The sequence below is a fragment of the Amphichorda felina genome (assembly GCF_050947745.1).
Source record: "Amphichorda felina strain 45539 chromosome Unknown scaffold_1, whole genome shotgun sequence".
Lineage (NCBI taxonomy): Eukaryota > Fungi > Ascomycota > Sordariomycetes > Hypocreales > Bionectriaceae > Amphichorda > Amphichorda felina.
In genome coordinates, this window is record NW_028145049.1 from 4684085 (window position 1) to 4700486 (window position 16402).

The window sequence follows — 16402 nt, forward strand, 5'->3', positions numbered from 1 at the left end:
CACACGGCTGTTAGAGGGGACAACTTTTGATAAATTAGATATATGGAAACATTAAACCATTCAAACTCAATTGCGGATCCGGACCATGGTAATATCAATCTGTTCTTGGCCCTCGCTTCAACCGTTCCTTACAGCACCAATTTTCGAGTGACACGGGCCCAGTGACCTCTAGTGGCGTCGGCACCCCTTGCCAGGGCCGTGCCAGACCCAGCCGTGATGGTTGCAGACGCATCGATGGCCGTCCCAGTGAGAATTATGGCCGCAGTTGTGGGAGGCGGCGTGTCGGTGATCGCGGCGCTTGCAAGACCGGCTGTTGTCATCCCAGTCCCAGCCATCGCGCCTGCAACGGCAACGATGACCATCCCAGAAGGCATCACGACCACAGTCGCGGTGATCACGGCGCTTGCAAGACCGGCTGTTATCGTCCCAGTCCCAGCCATCGCGCCTGCAACGGCAACGGTGGCCATCCCAGAAAGCATCGCGGCCACAGTCGCGACCGCCGCCGCCGTCGTCGCGGTGGTCACGGCGCCTGCAGGTCCGGGTCCTGGGGTCCCAGTCCCAGCCAGGGCGTCGGCAGCGGCATCGATTACCGTCCCAGAAGGCATCACGGCCACAGTCAGGTCGGCACCTGCGGCCATCCCAGAACTCACGGTCGGGGCAGCGGCAGGTCCTGGTGCGGCGGTCGTAGACCATGCCACGGCGGCGACAGACGCAGCGGTGGCCGTCCCAGAAGGCATCACGGCCGCAGTCAGGGCGACGCTGGGGATCACGGGCTGCAAGCTGGGGGCTGTCATCAGACTCTGGGTCTGCGTCCCTGTCGACAAGGGTGATGTCGGCGTCGGCATCCCTCTCATCAAAGTCGACGTTAAAGTCGCGCTCCTCTACAGGAGACGCATCGCTGACATCTGCCTCCCTGTTGACGAGGTCGAAGTCGTCATTTTCAGGGTTAGGAATGGCAGACGCCGAACGGAGGGCAAGGAGTGTGCCCAGTAGAAATTGATTAAGACGCATGGTAGAAAGAGGAGTAAAAGTGCTATAAATGATAGGGGAGGGTAGAGAATGCTTCTCCGGAGGACAAGAAGGAGCCGCGAGTACGTGGGATATTTATAGGTCAAAATTGATGGAGTTGGCCCCCCTCCTTCTTGTTATATCAATGATATCAGTCTTGGAGGTAAATTAAATTTCTAGACATTCGAACCATCCAGACCTTGGCACTTGGCTTTGAAGGGAAGTGACAGCTTGACAGGTAGCTTGACAGGTAGCTGGATAAGTAGCCTGACAGACCTTGAGAACCTATCAGATGGCAAGTATATCGCCGACCTGTCTAGGTTTCAATTAACCTTTAAAAACTAAGCGGTTCACTGTCTCTCCCCTTCTGATACGAGCTTTTCAGGTGTTTGATGGGTGGGGGACGGACCAAGTAACTCTCCGCCTCCGACTTCATGTGATGCGTTGTACTTGGTCGTGTCCAAGCACGTAGAAGCAACCGTTGCTAACGGCTAGTATCTGGAAACCTGGAGAATTTTGCTCCTGCGAACTTGCTTTAGGGCGTTGCTCTGATACTGAGAGTGGAACCCTCTCGGTCAATTTCAGACGCTGGCGTGGGCACTCCATACGACCTTCATATGCTCAACTGCGACCCAGCATTCGTATAATATAGAATCTCAGTGTTAACGGAAGATGAATTTCAAAAATCAATATCATAAGTAGGGCTTCGTCACAAGGCGAGTCAATATGTCCCACAACACACAAATCCCTAAGTGACACTGGGAGATCCCACTTGGATAGGCGTCTCAATGTCTCAGCCGACATTTCCTGGCTCTACTGGCTTTAATTTGGCTGAGCATAGCCATAGAGCAAAAGAAAGCCAGAGTTAGTTTAGATCTTCTCGTGTCTTACCTCGCATTAGGCCAGACGACGTTGATGTACTACAGAGTTTGACCTAATGCTGGTGTTGAGTGAATCGAACCGCCGCCTTTGGCACAGGCGCACTCATAACCTCTTCCCCCATATGGACTGAGATGTAGATGCAGCCATCTTCACCTGTCATGGCTTTCGTGGCCACCTACGCGTCACCTCGTATACAATTGGCTCCGGTGGCTTCAAGCCTTCGCCGTTTTATTTGCAGCGGAAACCTGAACGACTTCCCGACTTTGGTAAGAGTCTGCCAATCACGGTGTTCGAAGCCTGACAGCAGCCCTCCTTGAGGCATGGGGCCAAGACTACAATGACATTTTATTAACCCATGGGCTGGCCTTGGCGCAAAATGCCCTTGTTTGACAGCATGTCGCTATTTTCTCCACGAACTTCTCCGAAGTTAAATCAGTAGCCCGTTCTGACATTCGCGATTGATGGCACCGTATTCTATGGGAACTTGATTGAGTGGACCTAGAGAAGCCCATCGAAATGGACTTTATGCTTCCGGATTTTGTGTTCACCAGCCTGGGCCGGGTCTAGTGTCGGGTGTCTGCCCCTTGACGTCAAATTTATTCAATCGTAGCGTTGGGATACTTGCGCATTTACGTGTTTCTAGAGTCAGACCTGGAGGGATTGAGCGAATCTTTAGTTTCTGTTGAGATTCAAGAATGGTAAATACGCACAAAGCAGTGTTTGAAACATTGTGCATTTCCTGCTGACAGCCGACGGTCCGAAGGGGGGACGGTACGGACTCCACCGTGGCACCGTCTGTTCAAACGGCGAATGACGATGGGGAGAACCCAAATATGGGGGGTTCCAAGATTACATAAAAACAACGACGTAAATTTCCTCCCGCTCCCGAGGGGGTTTTAGCTCCCAATGGACGCCTGATCCCTCGCACATGATGTCTACCCGACCTTACGCTGCCAGTAGTAGCGCCTTTTGTGTCAGGGAGACGAAATGGCTGGGGCACCTTTGACGCAACAAGGTTACAATGCCCAAGGTAACCGGCAGGGCCTTCATTTTTGGCAAAGTGTGTTTCCCTTCATCTCCGGCTCTCCGACTGAGGCTCTCCGAGTGCTTGCGAATCCTGCTTCACGCTGGTATCACACTGTGTCTGAGACGTGGCGTTGACTAGAAGACAAATATAAAACCGTGGATCTATTGGCTCCAATTCATCTCTCCATGCGTCATGATGGTTAAGACGGGTATATCTTGTTGACCGGAGCCTTCGGAGCTTTCGGAGGACAGTCATGACCGGCTTCGGCCCCGCCCGGGTGAAGGTGGGGCACCAGACCGGCCCGCCTGTGACAACTCCGGCTGGGGACGCGCGTACGTATTGGTTGGCTTTATATGATTGATCCGTTTACATCGTTTTTGAGTAGCGCTGCATGTCTTACTGATGGAGCAAGTAGAATCAAGCGTGTCCCGATGTCTGCGGGCTCTCCCTGAGGTGAACGCTCAAGAAATCATCGAACCAGACCCCAAGACTTTTCCTATGCCTCAATACACCCGGCCCCGTTGAGGTCCAGAAGTTCCTCGTCCATATGCCTGCAAGCCCATTGGGGAGTCTCACCACTGGGGGCAGTGATTGAGATATTCTGAGCGCGAATATTGTCACAAGACTATAACCACTGGTTAACACTTGCACAGCTCATGAGACGAATAGCACTCACATCCTCAGAGCTGCAGATCAGCGACCCGACAATGGGGTCATTTGCACTAGACGTAGTGCCCCAGAAGTCCTTGAAAAGGATGTCTGTAAGAATTACCAGAGATGGATCCCTCTCGCATTCGCTGGCGCTCACGGCCCCGTAGCACTGGTCAATCTTGATGGCCCCGTCATTGTTGTCCTGGTGGAACTTGTCGTACGTGACATTGCGCACGTAGCCGGCTCCTCCACCACCCACCCAACCGTCGGGCTTTTCAACATCTGCGCCTGGCCACACCTTGATACGCGCGCCGTCAGTGGCGTTGCTCATGGAGATGTTGTAGATGTAAAGATTCTCGATAACGTCGAACCACTCGGGATACTGGCCGAGCGAGCCGACAGATATTCCGTGGGACGAGTTGCAGAAGAGCCCTTGTACGATGATGTTGGTGCTGTTTGGTTTAAACGAGACGCAGTCGTCGTCATGGTCGATGTAGGAATTCTGGATGACAATGTTGTCTGACCTGTATGTGTCCCAGCCGTCAAGATTCTTGGCAAAATTCTTCGAGGCTGATCGAGAGAAGATGTCAATCTCGGAGATGAGGATATCAGAGCTGTTGGCAATAAGATTGTGCCACTGCAAAATGTCAGTGATTTGATATTAATAGGACAAGTGCGCTTGGCATACGTTGGGAGACTGGCGCAATTTGAGACCGGTGATCGAACCGCCATGCCAGCCGTCCGCGACAAAGAGCAAGGGTCGTTTAATGGTTGAGTTTGAAGCGCTGGGACGACTGTTAATGCGTAACAACACTAGCTGGAATGAATTATTACTCACTGAGCATCGTACCATGTCTGGCCATTGCCATCAATGGTGCCCTCGCCTGCGCCGTACAGATGGATGTCTTCGCCCCCCCAGAGCCACCACGACGAGCCATCCTGGAATGGGAACTGGAAGGCCTCGGGAAGCCAGGATTCAATGTCGTCGCAGAACTTGACGGTGCCAGTCAAGGCGACATCGACGTGCTTCAGGAAACGGAGGTCAAGCGGCGAGCAGATGGTGTACTCCTGGTCGAGGACCACTGTGCCACCATTGTTGCATTTCTTGAAGGCTGCTAAGATGCGGCCGGCATCATCTTGCGATCTGTGACCATGACCCTTCTTAGGCTTTACAAAGCATGTCTTGTGCCTGGGGGGAGAGGTTGGAAATGCCTTGTAGGGCTGGAGGGGAGTTGGCTCGTAATGAGGGCGCTGAGGAGCTGGTGGGGTGGCATACGCAACACAGGCCAGCGCCGCGAGGATGAGGGCAGAATACCTTGATACCATGACGAGTCTTGAAACGTTTGGACCTCTGATCAAGATCTGTGCGCAAGTTGACCTTGCTGTCACGACCTGTGTGATTACTGGGCCAATACGATTTCTATTCTTATACTATGATCGTCTAAAGAGGGGGATCGCCGACGCGATACCCCTGCCTACTTTGGTAATGGGTAGGCCACCGGTTGACAAGCCCCATTTATCCTGGACCCAGAGTGGATAGTTCGAAGGTTCACCAAGAAGGAGGTTTCTCGTGTGACTCGCACTCGGTGTTTATCAACATGTTTTGCCGTGGGATCTCTCGTACTATGTACGTAGTTCCCCCGCATCGACCCCCACATATTAAGCCACAATCTTGGGGTAATAATAATGGACCGATGGTATGAATGCTACAAGCTTCCTCACTGCTTGTTTTGGATTGCCGTATTCCCGTCCCGGGTCTTGGCCACGCTAGTTTCCGTTGATACACTATTGGCTCGGTCAAGTTTATTCCACCAATACCGTTCTCAATTGGCTCCCGTCACCCATCAAGCTCCCTGACAACGACGTACAATTCCCTGCAATTATTCCCTTGATGCTGGCCAAACGTGGCAACTTATCCATGATTGCTGTTTGAGGGCTGTAGGGATGGAGTATATTGAGCCCAGGCATTATTGGCTCGCTTGCGCTCTGTCGGTCAGGGCATACATGGAGTAAGAGATCAGAGAAGCCCCGAATCTCCGAAGCGACCCACAAGTTGACAAGGGGACAAGTGAAGCATTGCTTATATCCATACTGAGTTGGACGATAGTTGGTGGAAGCTCAACGTATTTCCCCGGCGTCAGCAATGGTCCACGGAAAAACCCATCCAGTACCGTCCACCAAGGACTCTATTGTGGCCATGTGAGCGGTAATCTCTCGAATCACCATGGCTGCGCATCCGCGAAGACGCCTTGATACGCCTGGATACGCGCTCTCGGCCCGGGTAAATGCGCGTTATCTGTAGAACAAACCCTGCCTCCTACCGACTCGACCTGACTTTGACAAGGGAGATCCCGTCTCGTGGCCTGTGGGGGATAGTTGACTGGGTTCCCCGCCCCCTGTCAGTGTCACCCCAGCCTGATATGCGTCCTCAGTAACAATAATAAACGGCCTCTTTTTAGGTCGACAGAGCCCACGTCTGTCGGATTTCTTGCAATCCAGCTGCGTGCCGCTTCTGCTGTTCGCCTTTACACTGCATTTACCTGCAAAGCTCAGCGGACACGATGGCTTCCAAGAAGCTCTACAACTGGTACGTCTATTTCTCTGCCGTGGTCGTATTGCTCTGGCTAACTTGGTGGAATAGGTACTGCGCCATGGTGGCGGCGCTTTGCATGGTGCTGTACGGCTATGATGCCTCCGTCTTCAACTCGGTCCAAGGGTCGCCAAACTGGCTGGAATGGGTCGATCTGGATCCCGACAAGAACACGTACATGCTTGGACTGAGTATGTCCTGGAATTCTATAGATACTGGAGCTGCCTGGCTGACAACGATTCTCCCCAGTCAACACGAGCTACACCATTGGCGCCATTGTCGCAGGCTTCTTTGCCGGCGGCCCCCTTGCTGACTATCTCGGTCGACGATGGGGCATGTGGACAGGCTGCTTCATCACCATTATTGCGACATTCATGCAGGCGTTTACACCCCACCACAAGATTGGAGTCTTTATCGCCGGCCGTGTCCTCATTGGCATGGGACAGGGTCTCGCCCTCACCGCTGCTCCCGTCTACATCGGCGAGGTCACACCCGCCGAAATCCGTGGTCGAGTCATGACAATCTGGCAGATGAACTATTCTGTCGGCAGTTTTATCGCTTATTGGGTCAATTATGCATGCTCGAAAAGGCGCGAGAAGCTCGGGCAGTGGGACTGGAAGATGGTTGTCATCTTCCAGATTCTCGTCCCCGGCATTGTCTGCATTGCCTTGCCCTTCCTCCCCGAGACCCCAAGATGGCATATCCAGAGACATGGCGACGTTGAAGGCGCGCGTGCCGCTCTGGCCAGAATTCGGTCCACCGAGCAGGAAATCGAGGAAGAGCTCCTTGCGATCCGAGGCGCCATCGAGTACGAGAAGGAGGCGATTCGAGGATATTCATACACGGCTCTGTTCCGTGATCCTTCTGTGCGAAAGAGACTCATCCTGGCCTTCATCCTCAACATTGGGCAGCAGCTTTCCGGCCAGGGCACCCTGAATACGTATTCCACAGCCATCTACAAAAACGTCTGGCCCAAGTCAGAAACGATCAATCTCATCAACGCCTTGAATGCTACTTTTGGTATTCTGTTCACGCTGAATGCCATGTGGACTTCAGATCGATATGGGCGTCGCTGGCTCCTCATTGTTGGAGCAATCGGCATGGCTATCTGTATGCTCATCGTCTCAGTCGTGGGTCTCGCGACGCCTACCTATGGCGACAATGTCAAGAGTGAGCCGGTCGGGATCGGAATGGTCTTCCTCCTCTTCCTCTTCGCATTCTTCTACAAGCCTTCTTGGGGAGCGACCGTGTGGATGTGGACAGCCGAGGTTTTCTCCATGAATATTCGCGCCCAGGCGGTCGGCATGTGCTCTCAGATGCAGAACGTGGCCAACACCATCTTCCAGCAGTTCTTCCCCGTGTTCCTCGCCAACGAGGGGCTGCGCTGCTTGTTCTTCTTCATGTCTGTCAACTTTTGCCTGGCGGCCTATGTCTGGTTCTTCATTCCAGAGACCAAGCAAGTTCCCCTGGAGGAGATTGACGTGCTCTTTGGCGGCGCTTCCCATGCCGCCAAGGGCGGTGATATGCTGGGCGTCAGGGCGACAGAGGAGTCTACGGATTCACCCACAGAGATGAAGGATGTCTCAGACATCCAGGCCAGTGAGAAGAAGGAGACTGCTTAGGTGCTATTTCAGATGCAGCAGACCTGTTTTCCCGTACTATTCTCCAGCAAGGGTAGATGTAGCTAGTACGAGTAGTGATCTACGTTGTGGTGGAGTACCGATAGAAAACATTCACTGAAAGGTATATTTCGGGAATTTAGCCTTTGATAAGTTTAACAGTTCCCTGTTCAAGTGGTGTGGCTGTTTCCTTGGGCAGACTCTTAACCAGGGGCATGTAGAGTATAATACGGGGTCTGTTTCAACCTTTAGACTCCAACTTGACGTTACTAAAGCCCCGTGAAGCCAGCTTTAGGCTGAAATCTGGCCCTACCCTTTTTCTGCCATAGTAAACCCCCTTACCCCTCAATAATGCTTCGACTAAGACATATTGAGTTCATCTTCCCCCACGTTGTAACCCCGCAGGCTAGCAGATCGCCGGAACCTGCATGATAAGTACTCCATCGGAACCACTATTCATAAGATTTCATAGTATTTCCCACTAATCAGCTGTGGTAGGAGATTTGGAAATCTACAACAGCCTGAAGATGAAATAACCCGAACTTTCTGTCCCTAATTGTGCACGAATTAGATGTCGCCAATGCCGCCAACTCTCACGTTAGTAGCAACACGAAGGGGACCCGAATGATGAGAATAAACACCACAGTGTGTCCAGTTCTTGCTCGTTGTCACTCTCCAAAATCGCCAAAGATCAATACCTCAAGCCAGCATGAGGAACTTTGTTATGCTTGGGGTGCCCATGGTGGGCGTCCTGGCCGCCCCAACCCCTGAGCCCTCCTACGCGCAGTGGATGACCGATTCCATGATTCAGCGTGGGCTCGAACCCGACTTTCACTACGACCAAGCTACCTTGTACACCTCGTTCGAGAGAATGTACGAGTATACAGGAAATAAGACAATCAAAGACTTTTACCGCTCGCAGATGGATGCCGTGGTGCTCAACGACGGAACAATTGATGGCTTCAACCACTCCCACTACTCGCTCGACAGCTACCGCTTCGGAAACAACCTGCTCTGGTGGTATAAGGAGACGGGCGAGGACAAGTATAAAATTGCCGCCGACTCGATCAAGGAACAACTGGATAGACACCCTAGGACACCGACTGGCGGCTTCTGGCATCGAGACGTCGCCTACCCCAACCAAATGTGGCTAGACGGAATCTACATGGCCGACTCCTTCTATGCCAAGTGGGTGTCGCTGTTCCAGGCCGACAATGACGCTGCATGGGATGATATTGTTTTGCAATATGATAACATCGACTCGCATACTCGAAAGGAGAATAACCTTCTCGTGCACGGCTACGATGAGAGCAAGCAGGCGGTCTGGGCCGACCCGGAGACCGGCGCTGCTCCGCTTGTGTGGGGCCGCGCGGTGGGATGGTACTTCATGTCCCTGCTAGAGACGATCCAAGTGCTCCCAAAGAGGCATCCGGGACGGGAGAGACTGAAAGGATACTTTATCAATCTCGCCAAGGGGTTGAAGGCGGCGCAGGATGAGCTGGGTGGGTGGTGGAATGTCATGGACGAGCAATACGAGGATGTCGAGGGCAACTACCTCGAGAGCAGCGCAAGTGTCATGTTCACCTTTGGGCTCCTCAAGGGTCTCAGGATTGGGCTTCTGAAGAAGTCTGAATTTCTGGAAACGACAGAAACTGCCTACCGTGGCATGCTGGATCTTTTTATCACTGAGAATGACGATGGGACTATCAATTGGGAGGGGACCGTGGAAGTCGGAAGTTTGGGCAGCAACGCGACCTTTGAGGTAAGTTTGGTGGCTTTTTCCGGTTTATTTGGAGCTGGTAGCTAACCGAGAGTAGTACTACTCGAGCATCCCGCTTAGACAAAACGACCTTCGTGGTGCGGGCGTGTTCATGATTGCCGCGGTGGAGTGGGAAACTCGCTGCGCAGGAAGATGCCACTAGACTAGGCGATAGCAGTGTACGCCGAGTATGGAGTACATCATCAATGTATCTCACTGACTTTTGCACCAGAATCGTGGCTACCAAGAGTACCGGCCATTGCCGTTGGGAGTTGGTTGCGAAACCAGCCTGATGAGCCAGGCCGATTGGGTAAAACAACAGCCGAGAAACTCCGAATAACCACAACGGATAGACATAGCCGGCCCGACTAATTAAGGAGTCGATTTATTTGACAAGAAACCGAGGCTGGGGGAGAGGGAATTTCCGGACTAGACGCATCGCGCGAATGGCGAATTTAGTTGCATTATGGTAGCGTTGCTATCAACCAACATCGAATCTCTAGACCAACCAAGACCCCCGGGGACATTGATTATATCATTCGGTACCATGGACGCTGCATGCCTTGCCAAAATTTTGGCCAATGGCAACCCCATTCGAGCAAAACGGGGCTTTGCTTACATATCTTTTGTGACAGCTCGCTTTCAACGCAGTCTTCACACTGGATCCTCGCGCATTCGCAGTGCTTCGAGCGGCTGAACCTGATGTTTTTAGACTGCATCTGCAGAGTGCGGCCCGAATTTGCGGCCCTGGTGGACCACTAATTACTACGTATCACCAACAGGGCGTCCTGTCGGATGACATTGGTCGTTTTTATTGGGAGGGCTCCCCTTCCTTTGCATCAAATGGCCTATGGAGTACAAACGTACCCTAATAAGGCAGCTACCCTCTGCTTGTTGTTTGCCTGGCTGACCAGGGGAATACAGCGAACACGATTAGGCAGTCCGCATTGCGATAGCACTATAAATCAGAAGACCTCGAACCAACGGTGTAGCTATTCGTTCCTCCCAAGTACCCTGCCAGCAACCAGTCACCCCAAGGAAATTGGAAGGAATCGCAAAACAACGTTTTCATCCAGGGTTCCTAACTTTTACAAGACTTGTTCCGACAACATGGCGTCACAAACAGCATATATTAAGCGATCCTCAGAGACCCTCTACGACGTCGCTGGCGATGTGATCAGACTGCTCAAGCAGGCTGGGGAGACGGTTGGAGTCGCAGAATCCCTCACTGGAGGTGGGGTCATGTCAGCAATAACATCAGTCGGCGGTGCCAGTGCCGTCTTCCGCGGGGGGGTCGTCTCCTACGCGACTCCATTAAAGGAGCGGCTCCTTGATGTCGAATCAGCTCTCATTGCGCAACATGGCGTTATACATGAAGACGTCGCCAGGCAGATGGCTATAGGCGCTCGCAATGCCACCACCATCAACGATGAGCCTACTACTTGGGGTATCGGTACCACGGGAGTCGCTGGTCCAGATTCGCAAGATGGAAAACCAGTTGGAATGGTCTTCATTGGCGTTGCATCGCCAAGCAAGACCTGGGCCCTAGGCCCTTTCCATTTTCCTGGCGATCGTCATCAGGTTAGACAAGCTACGATCATGGAAGCTTTGTCTCAGCTGCGAGAAATACTCCAGGCCAGGTCCGGGGGGGTTCTTGCTTAGTTACAGGGGGTTGACAGGGAAGTAGCAGAGCCAGCACGAGAAACCTGTTCAAAGACAGGCTATATTACCAAAATTTACACCGTGCTGCACCGAAGTGCTGCCCAATGGATGTGTTAGGCAGCCATGTTACCTTCCGGTGTTAATGGGGTCTATTCAATGTGGGGGCAAATGGTGCAACATCGCAACTCATAATAGCCACGTGCCCGGTGGTTTTTTTTTTGGAAGGTTAGGCTAGGCGGAACTCGCTCGCATACTGGATTGACGTATACTATGCCGAAGTTGTCATGGATCGCTGCTATCCTAGATCGTGGGATTGGAGGGGCTAGAAAATTGTGATGTACAGGGGCATAGATTCAGCTGTATGGGATGGGCAAGAAAAATAAAATCGAAAAGGAAATGAAACGTATAACTAACCGGAGAGAACGATAATATATAAGTTGCTTCATCTGTGAATGATTTCATTCTATATATAGGAAAATAAAGAAATCCCGGCCGTTGAGGGCCCGCTCTTCATCGTGGTTAATCGTGGTGCCAAGCGACTCTGACGTTGAGTCGAATGAGTCCGCTACGGACACCTCTCACCCAACACATGTGTGTAATCTCTTTGATCCTGACGAATGCACCTCCCCTCCCCAAACTGTATGTATGCCTTATATGATCTTCCTGACCGGCTGTAGGCATTTTAGCCGACCTAAGCCTCCGAGCCTCGGGGACTCAGATCCTGCTCCACCGCTACGAACTTCTGCGCTAGTCGCTGGGGGATTAACTGGAGCAGGCTAGTTAGCCTTAGTTATTCTCTGGAGGGTTATCTGGAGCAGGCTTCTTGGCCTCAGAGCTCGCTGGAGCAGGCTTCTTATCATTAGAGGTAGTCGCCGGAGCAGGCTTCTTAGCCTTAGAGGTAGTCGCCGGAGCAGGCTTCTTATCATTAGAGGTAGTCGCCGGAGCAGGCTTCTTAGCCTTAGAAGTAGTCGCCGGAGCAGGCTTCTTAGCCTTAGAGGTAGTCGCCGGAGCAGGCTTCTTAGCCTTAGAAGTAGTCGCCGGAACAGGCTTCTTAGCCTTGGAGGTAGCCAATGGAGGGTTAACGGGAGGGTTAACCGGTTCCATGACAATCACATAAGCCGGACGCATAGCCTTCTCGGTATATACAACGCGCTCGTCATGCTTGAATGCGCTCTTAGTTGTACCCTTTTTAGGGGTGACCATTGCATGCACCTATTAATATCACCCCGTGTTAGTAGAGAAAATGCTAGTTCTTAAATGGTCCCTAGATACTTACCAAATCATAGCCGTCCGGAGGCTTATCCCAAGTTTTATGTTCGTCCCACGTTTCATAGGCTCGACCAAGGGCAACTCTGCACAGCATTAAGACCTTGATATTCGATTCAATACCGTTCGTTGTTTTGGCGTATTTCAAGGCTCTACGCAAAGTCAGAATATAATGACGTTATACGTAGAGTAGAGGCCAGGTCCAAGGCGCGTCCCATGACTATATTTTGATGTCGTCAGTAAATCTACATAACCCCTAAGGTTTAGCAGTTCAGAACACTCACTAGCCCTCTGTACGCTTGAGATGTAGATAGGGGCCGAACCCATGAAGAAGCGCCTGACAGAGCTTGCATTCAATTTTAGTGCATAGCTCTGGCTCTTCGTCGTCCTTATTTTCTCCGAGGTTACAGGCACGGTCAGCGCCTCGAAATCGCTTGACTTCATTTCCGGCCGCTTTATTTTCAGTTGTAAAGTTCCCCTTGACTTCAAGCCCTTGCCTGTAGAACTCTGGTCAGAAACTATGATTTATCTCATGAATTCTAAATACTCGCCGGTATGCCTCGTATTCCTCCCGTGATTGGGCAGTCCAGGTGACCATATATATATTTCGGATTATGTATTCCTTTGCCCGTGTCTTTAAGCTATTTTCGAGAGACGATTGTACTAGATATTTTGATTAATGATTTTAGTATTATGAATGAAATGCCAATTGAAGTATGGACCAATAATTGCGTACCGCTTTTATATGTAACATGTCCCTTTGGGATCATGATCAGTTGCGGTGGGTAGTTCCCAGCTTGCACCTTACAAATATCCGAGCAGAAGTTCATCTTTGGGTTCTTTGGGTTTTTATCACACCAAAGACATTTGCAACTCAGCAGCTGGTCATTGTCGGCTGTTTTGCTTCCAGATGGGTTATCCATAGTAAAGTAATGAATATATAGAAAGGTCGATTGAGGTGATTTTAGAATAGTTTCTTAACTTGTTTTTATATAACCCGATTTTCTAAGTGGAATAGACTGGAAATATATATTCTATTCCAAGTGCCCCTGTGCAAAGCCATTCTTGTGTAGTAACAGGGAGACATGACTCCTGCTATCTTGTGGTGAATATGCGACCTTTCTGGAAGGTTTGCAATCTCGTGACCAGGCGACTTTCCAAACACAAAAATGTTTGCCAATTATAAACATTGACTGCCCCTATTAATTAGCAAACAAGAGACTATTTGGCTGTATCCCTTTCAAACCTTTTTGTAGGCTGTAGTATATCGGATGAGGTTTGCACTCGACGTTGTTTGTGAGTTTGCAACAAGCACGGCATCGCAACAAAGGATTAATCCATGAACTTGATAGTGCAAACAACAAATACTTGATGGATGCCCCCATCTCCCCAGAACATACATAATAAGCCTAGAAATCCTTGCCCTGGGCGCTGGATCCAGCAGCAAGCATCGCGGTTTTTAGTGTCCGCAACAGTGAGGAGAAATACAATAAAACAAGATAGTTTGCGTAAAACAATGTGTGGTTGATTATTCGACCATGATGGACCATTGAGGTCAAGTGGCTACATCCTTAGTGGCAGACATGGCAAGGGAGCAGAGGGTGGCATCTAATCGCCGGACCTCTCGCTGTTTGCCATGGCGATAATCACAGATCACGGGGCCCATACGGCTGGAGCTCACTTGGATGAATGATGAACATCAGGGTGAAGCTCGTCGGCCCGACGCCGGCGGGATCTCCCCGGTTCGCCCCCGGTCCTCAACTTTGTCCCACCGGTTCTCCGCGATCCCCACTTCCGTTGCGGAGTTGGAGCCCCAGCAATGGTCACGAATGGTCCATGGATCATGGTCAGCATGCAAAGTTGCCAAGTTGCCGATCGGCCTCCCGTATCCGTATCGCAAAAACTCAAATGAAATAAACCCCCCACGCCCTCAAAAGCTGGCGACCTCTTCATCCTTCGCCCTCGCATATCAGGGCCCCATTGCACTCGGATACGCACAATGTCACAGACGGCAACCGTCTCGCAAGAGGCGTCGTCAATTGAGCTTGGCCGACTTCGAGGAAACCACCATGCGCATTTCGACCCCAAGACGACAGCCACCGAAGACAACGGACACGGCGACAATGTGGGGGACTCAGCGGCCACCGAGACAGCTGACTCCGGCGACCCGCCACCACACGCGCAGAAGGAGGTCGAGAGATGGAACAGGCCTCGGGGAAACATGAACAGGCTCGGATTTGCCTTTTTGTCCTTTATCATTGCCGGCATGAATGATGCCGCCGTTGGCGTATGGCTTCTCGTATCCCCCACTGTCGTAAAGACAGTTACGGCAAACCATGATATTGAACTGACGACTCTCGGCAGGCTCTGATTCCATATGTACGAATTCGAGCATCAAATTGACCCTCAATCGTCGAACTGACCCGTTCACTAGCTGGAAGAATACTATGACCTCAGCTACACCGTCGTCTCCCTCATCTTCTTGACCCCCTTCGCTGGCTACTCCGTCGCTGCCTTTACAAACGCCCGCATCCACATGAAACTCGGCCAACGCGGTGTCGCAATCATGGCGCCTCTGTGCCACATCATCACCTACGTCGTCCTGGCCGTCCACCCGCCCTGGCCCGTTCTCGTCGTCATCAACATGATTAGCGGCTTCGGCAACGGCCTCACGGACGCCTGCTTCTGTGCTTGGGTCGGCGTCATGGACAAGGCCAATGCCATCCAGGGGTTCCTGCACTCCTTCTACTCTGTCGGTGCTCTGCTGGCGCCCCTAATTGCCACATCCATGGTTGTCAAGGCTGGGCTTCCCTGGTACACGTTTTACTATATCATGGTAAGTGCAGGCCCTTATGGGCAAGGTCACCTGTGCTAATTAGACGCAGATTGGCTTGTCCACTGTCGAATGGGCTGGCCTCACCATCGCTTTCTGGCACAAGACGGGCGCCGTCTATCAAGAGGAGCACAGAAACGAGTCTGGCTCGACGGAAGGAGCTGGCACTCGGGAAGCCCTCAAGTCCAAGGTCACTTGGCTGTGCGCCCTCTTCTTCTTTGCCTACATGGGTGTTGAGGGTAGGTGATCTCCCTTCTCAATGGAAGGTCTTGTCGGCTGGCTAACCATCATTTCAGTCGGTCTTGGTGGATGGGTCGTCACATTTATGCTACGCGTCCGCAAGGCCTCTGCCTACGCGTCAGGAGTCAGTGGTACGGGCTTCTGGACAGGCATGGCAGTAGGCCGAGCGTCGCTGGGGTTCGTGACGGAGCGCTTCGGCGAGAGGCTATGCGTCCTGGTATACCTGGCCCTCTCCATCGGCCTCCAGCTCCTCTTCTGGCTGGTGCCCCAATTTATCGTGTCAGCTGTTGCCGTGGCGTTCCTCGGGTTCTTCCTGGGCCCATTATTTCCTGGTGCTGTCATGGTCACGGCCAAGCTGCTCCCCAAGCGCATTCACGTTAGTGCTATTGGATTTGCCATGGCCATGGGCGGCACCGGAGGCACCGTGTTTCCATTTATAATTGGAGCCATCGCATCGCACAAGGGCGTGTCTGTTCTGCAGCCCATCATCTTGGCCCTCATTGCCGTGGTCACGCTTGTGTGGCTCAGCTTCCCGCGGATCAAGAAGGCGGAATAGGAAGTCTCGATAACAATTTGATGAAATCATGTGTTAGATATTGTTCTAAGACGCTTGTAAGGAACAATTTATCAGACCCCATATCCGCTTATCTTGGGCATCTTAATGTGTACTGATGCTTACGCATCCTCGTTAGCCTACATTGACAACGGCGCCCACAAAGTTGAGCTTTTCCAGCTTGTAGTCATGCAGCTTGCGGGTTAGCCGTAGATATCAGTGAAATTGGAATGAAATGCTCATCTTGCACGTACCCGCCGGGATTGTGCGGTCCTGGAGAACACCACTTGATGGCCGGTCGGGATAGAGGAG

General features: G+C 51.9%; 7 protein-coding genes across 7 annotated transcripts; 4 read left to right on the top strand and 3 right to left on the bottom strand.

Moving 5' to 3' along the window:
- Positions 1-255: 255 nt before the first annotated feature.
- On the top strand, positions 256-993 carry ACO1O0_001543 (uncharacterized protein; the record flags this gene model as incomplete). Its single annotated transcript, XM_083191027.1, has 1 exon — positions 256-993. The coding sequence occupies one exon, from the start codon at positions 256-258 to the stop codon at positions 991-993; it is 738 nt and encodes a 245-aa protein (XP_083054886.1).
- Positions 994-3542: 2549 nt separating this feature from the next.
- PGAX2_1 (Exopolygalacturonase X-2) lies at positions 3543-4300 on the bottom strand (the record flags this gene model as incomplete). The annotated part of the gene is made up of 2 exons (XM_083191028.1): positions 3543-4205; positions 4295-4300. The coding sequence occupies 2 exons, from the start codon at positions 4298-4300 to the stop codon at positions 3543-3545; spliced, it is 669 nt and encodes a 222-aa protein (XP_083054887.1).
- A 102-nt stretch (positions 4301-4402) lies between these two features.
- On the bottom strand, positions 4403-4894 carry PGAX2_2 (Exopolygalacturonase X-2; the record flags this gene model as incomplete). Its single annotated transcript, XM_083191029.1, has 2 exons — positions 4403-4757; positions 4884-4894. The coding sequence occupies 2 exons, from the start codon at positions 4892-4894 to the stop codon at positions 4403-4405; spliced, it is 366 nt and encodes a 121-aa protein (XP_083054888.1).
- Positions 4895-6129: 1235 nt separating this feature from the next.
- ACO1O0_001546 (general substrate transporter) lies at positions 6130-7780 on the top strand (the record flags this gene model as incomplete). Its single annotated transcript, XM_083191030.1, has 3 exons — positions 6130-6155; positions 6210-6349; positions 6408-7780. 3 exons carry the CDS (start codon positions 6130-6132, stop codon positions 7778-7780), a joined length of 1539 nt encoding a protein of 512 aa, XP_083054889.1.
- A 706-nt stretch (positions 7781-8486) lies between these two features.
- Positions 8487-9699, top strand: ACO1O0_001547 (Six-hairpin glycosidase-like protein; the record flags this gene model as incomplete). The annotated part of the gene is made up of 3 exons (XM_083191031.1): positions 8487-8519; positions 8565-9539; positions 9595-9699. 3 exons carry the CDS (start codon positions 8487-8489, stop codon positions 9697-9699), a joined length of 1113 nt encoding a protein of 370 aa, XP_083054890.1.
- Positions 9700-11984: 2285 nt separating this feature from the next.
- On the bottom strand, positions 11985-12401 carry ACO1O0_001548 (uncharacterized protein; the record flags this gene model as incomplete). The annotated part of the gene is made up of 1 exon (XM_083191032.1): positions 11985-12401. The coding sequence occupies one exon, from the start codon at positions 12399-12401 to the stop codon at positions 11985-11987; it is 417 nt and encodes a 138-aa protein (XP_083054891.1).
- Positions 12402-14463: 2062 nt separating this feature from the next.
- On the top strand, positions 14464-16093 carry ACO1O0_001549 (major facilitator superfamily domain-containing protein; the record flags this gene model as incomplete). Its single annotated transcript, XM_083191033.1, has 5 exons — positions 14464-14589; positions 14650-14751; positions 14899-15300; positions 15350-15536; positions 15594-16093. 5 exons carry the CDS (start codon positions 14464-14466, stop codon positions 16091-16093), a joined length of 1317 nt encoding a protein of 438 aa, XP_083054892.1.
- Between the last annotated feature and the right edge of the window lie 309 nt (positions 16094-16402).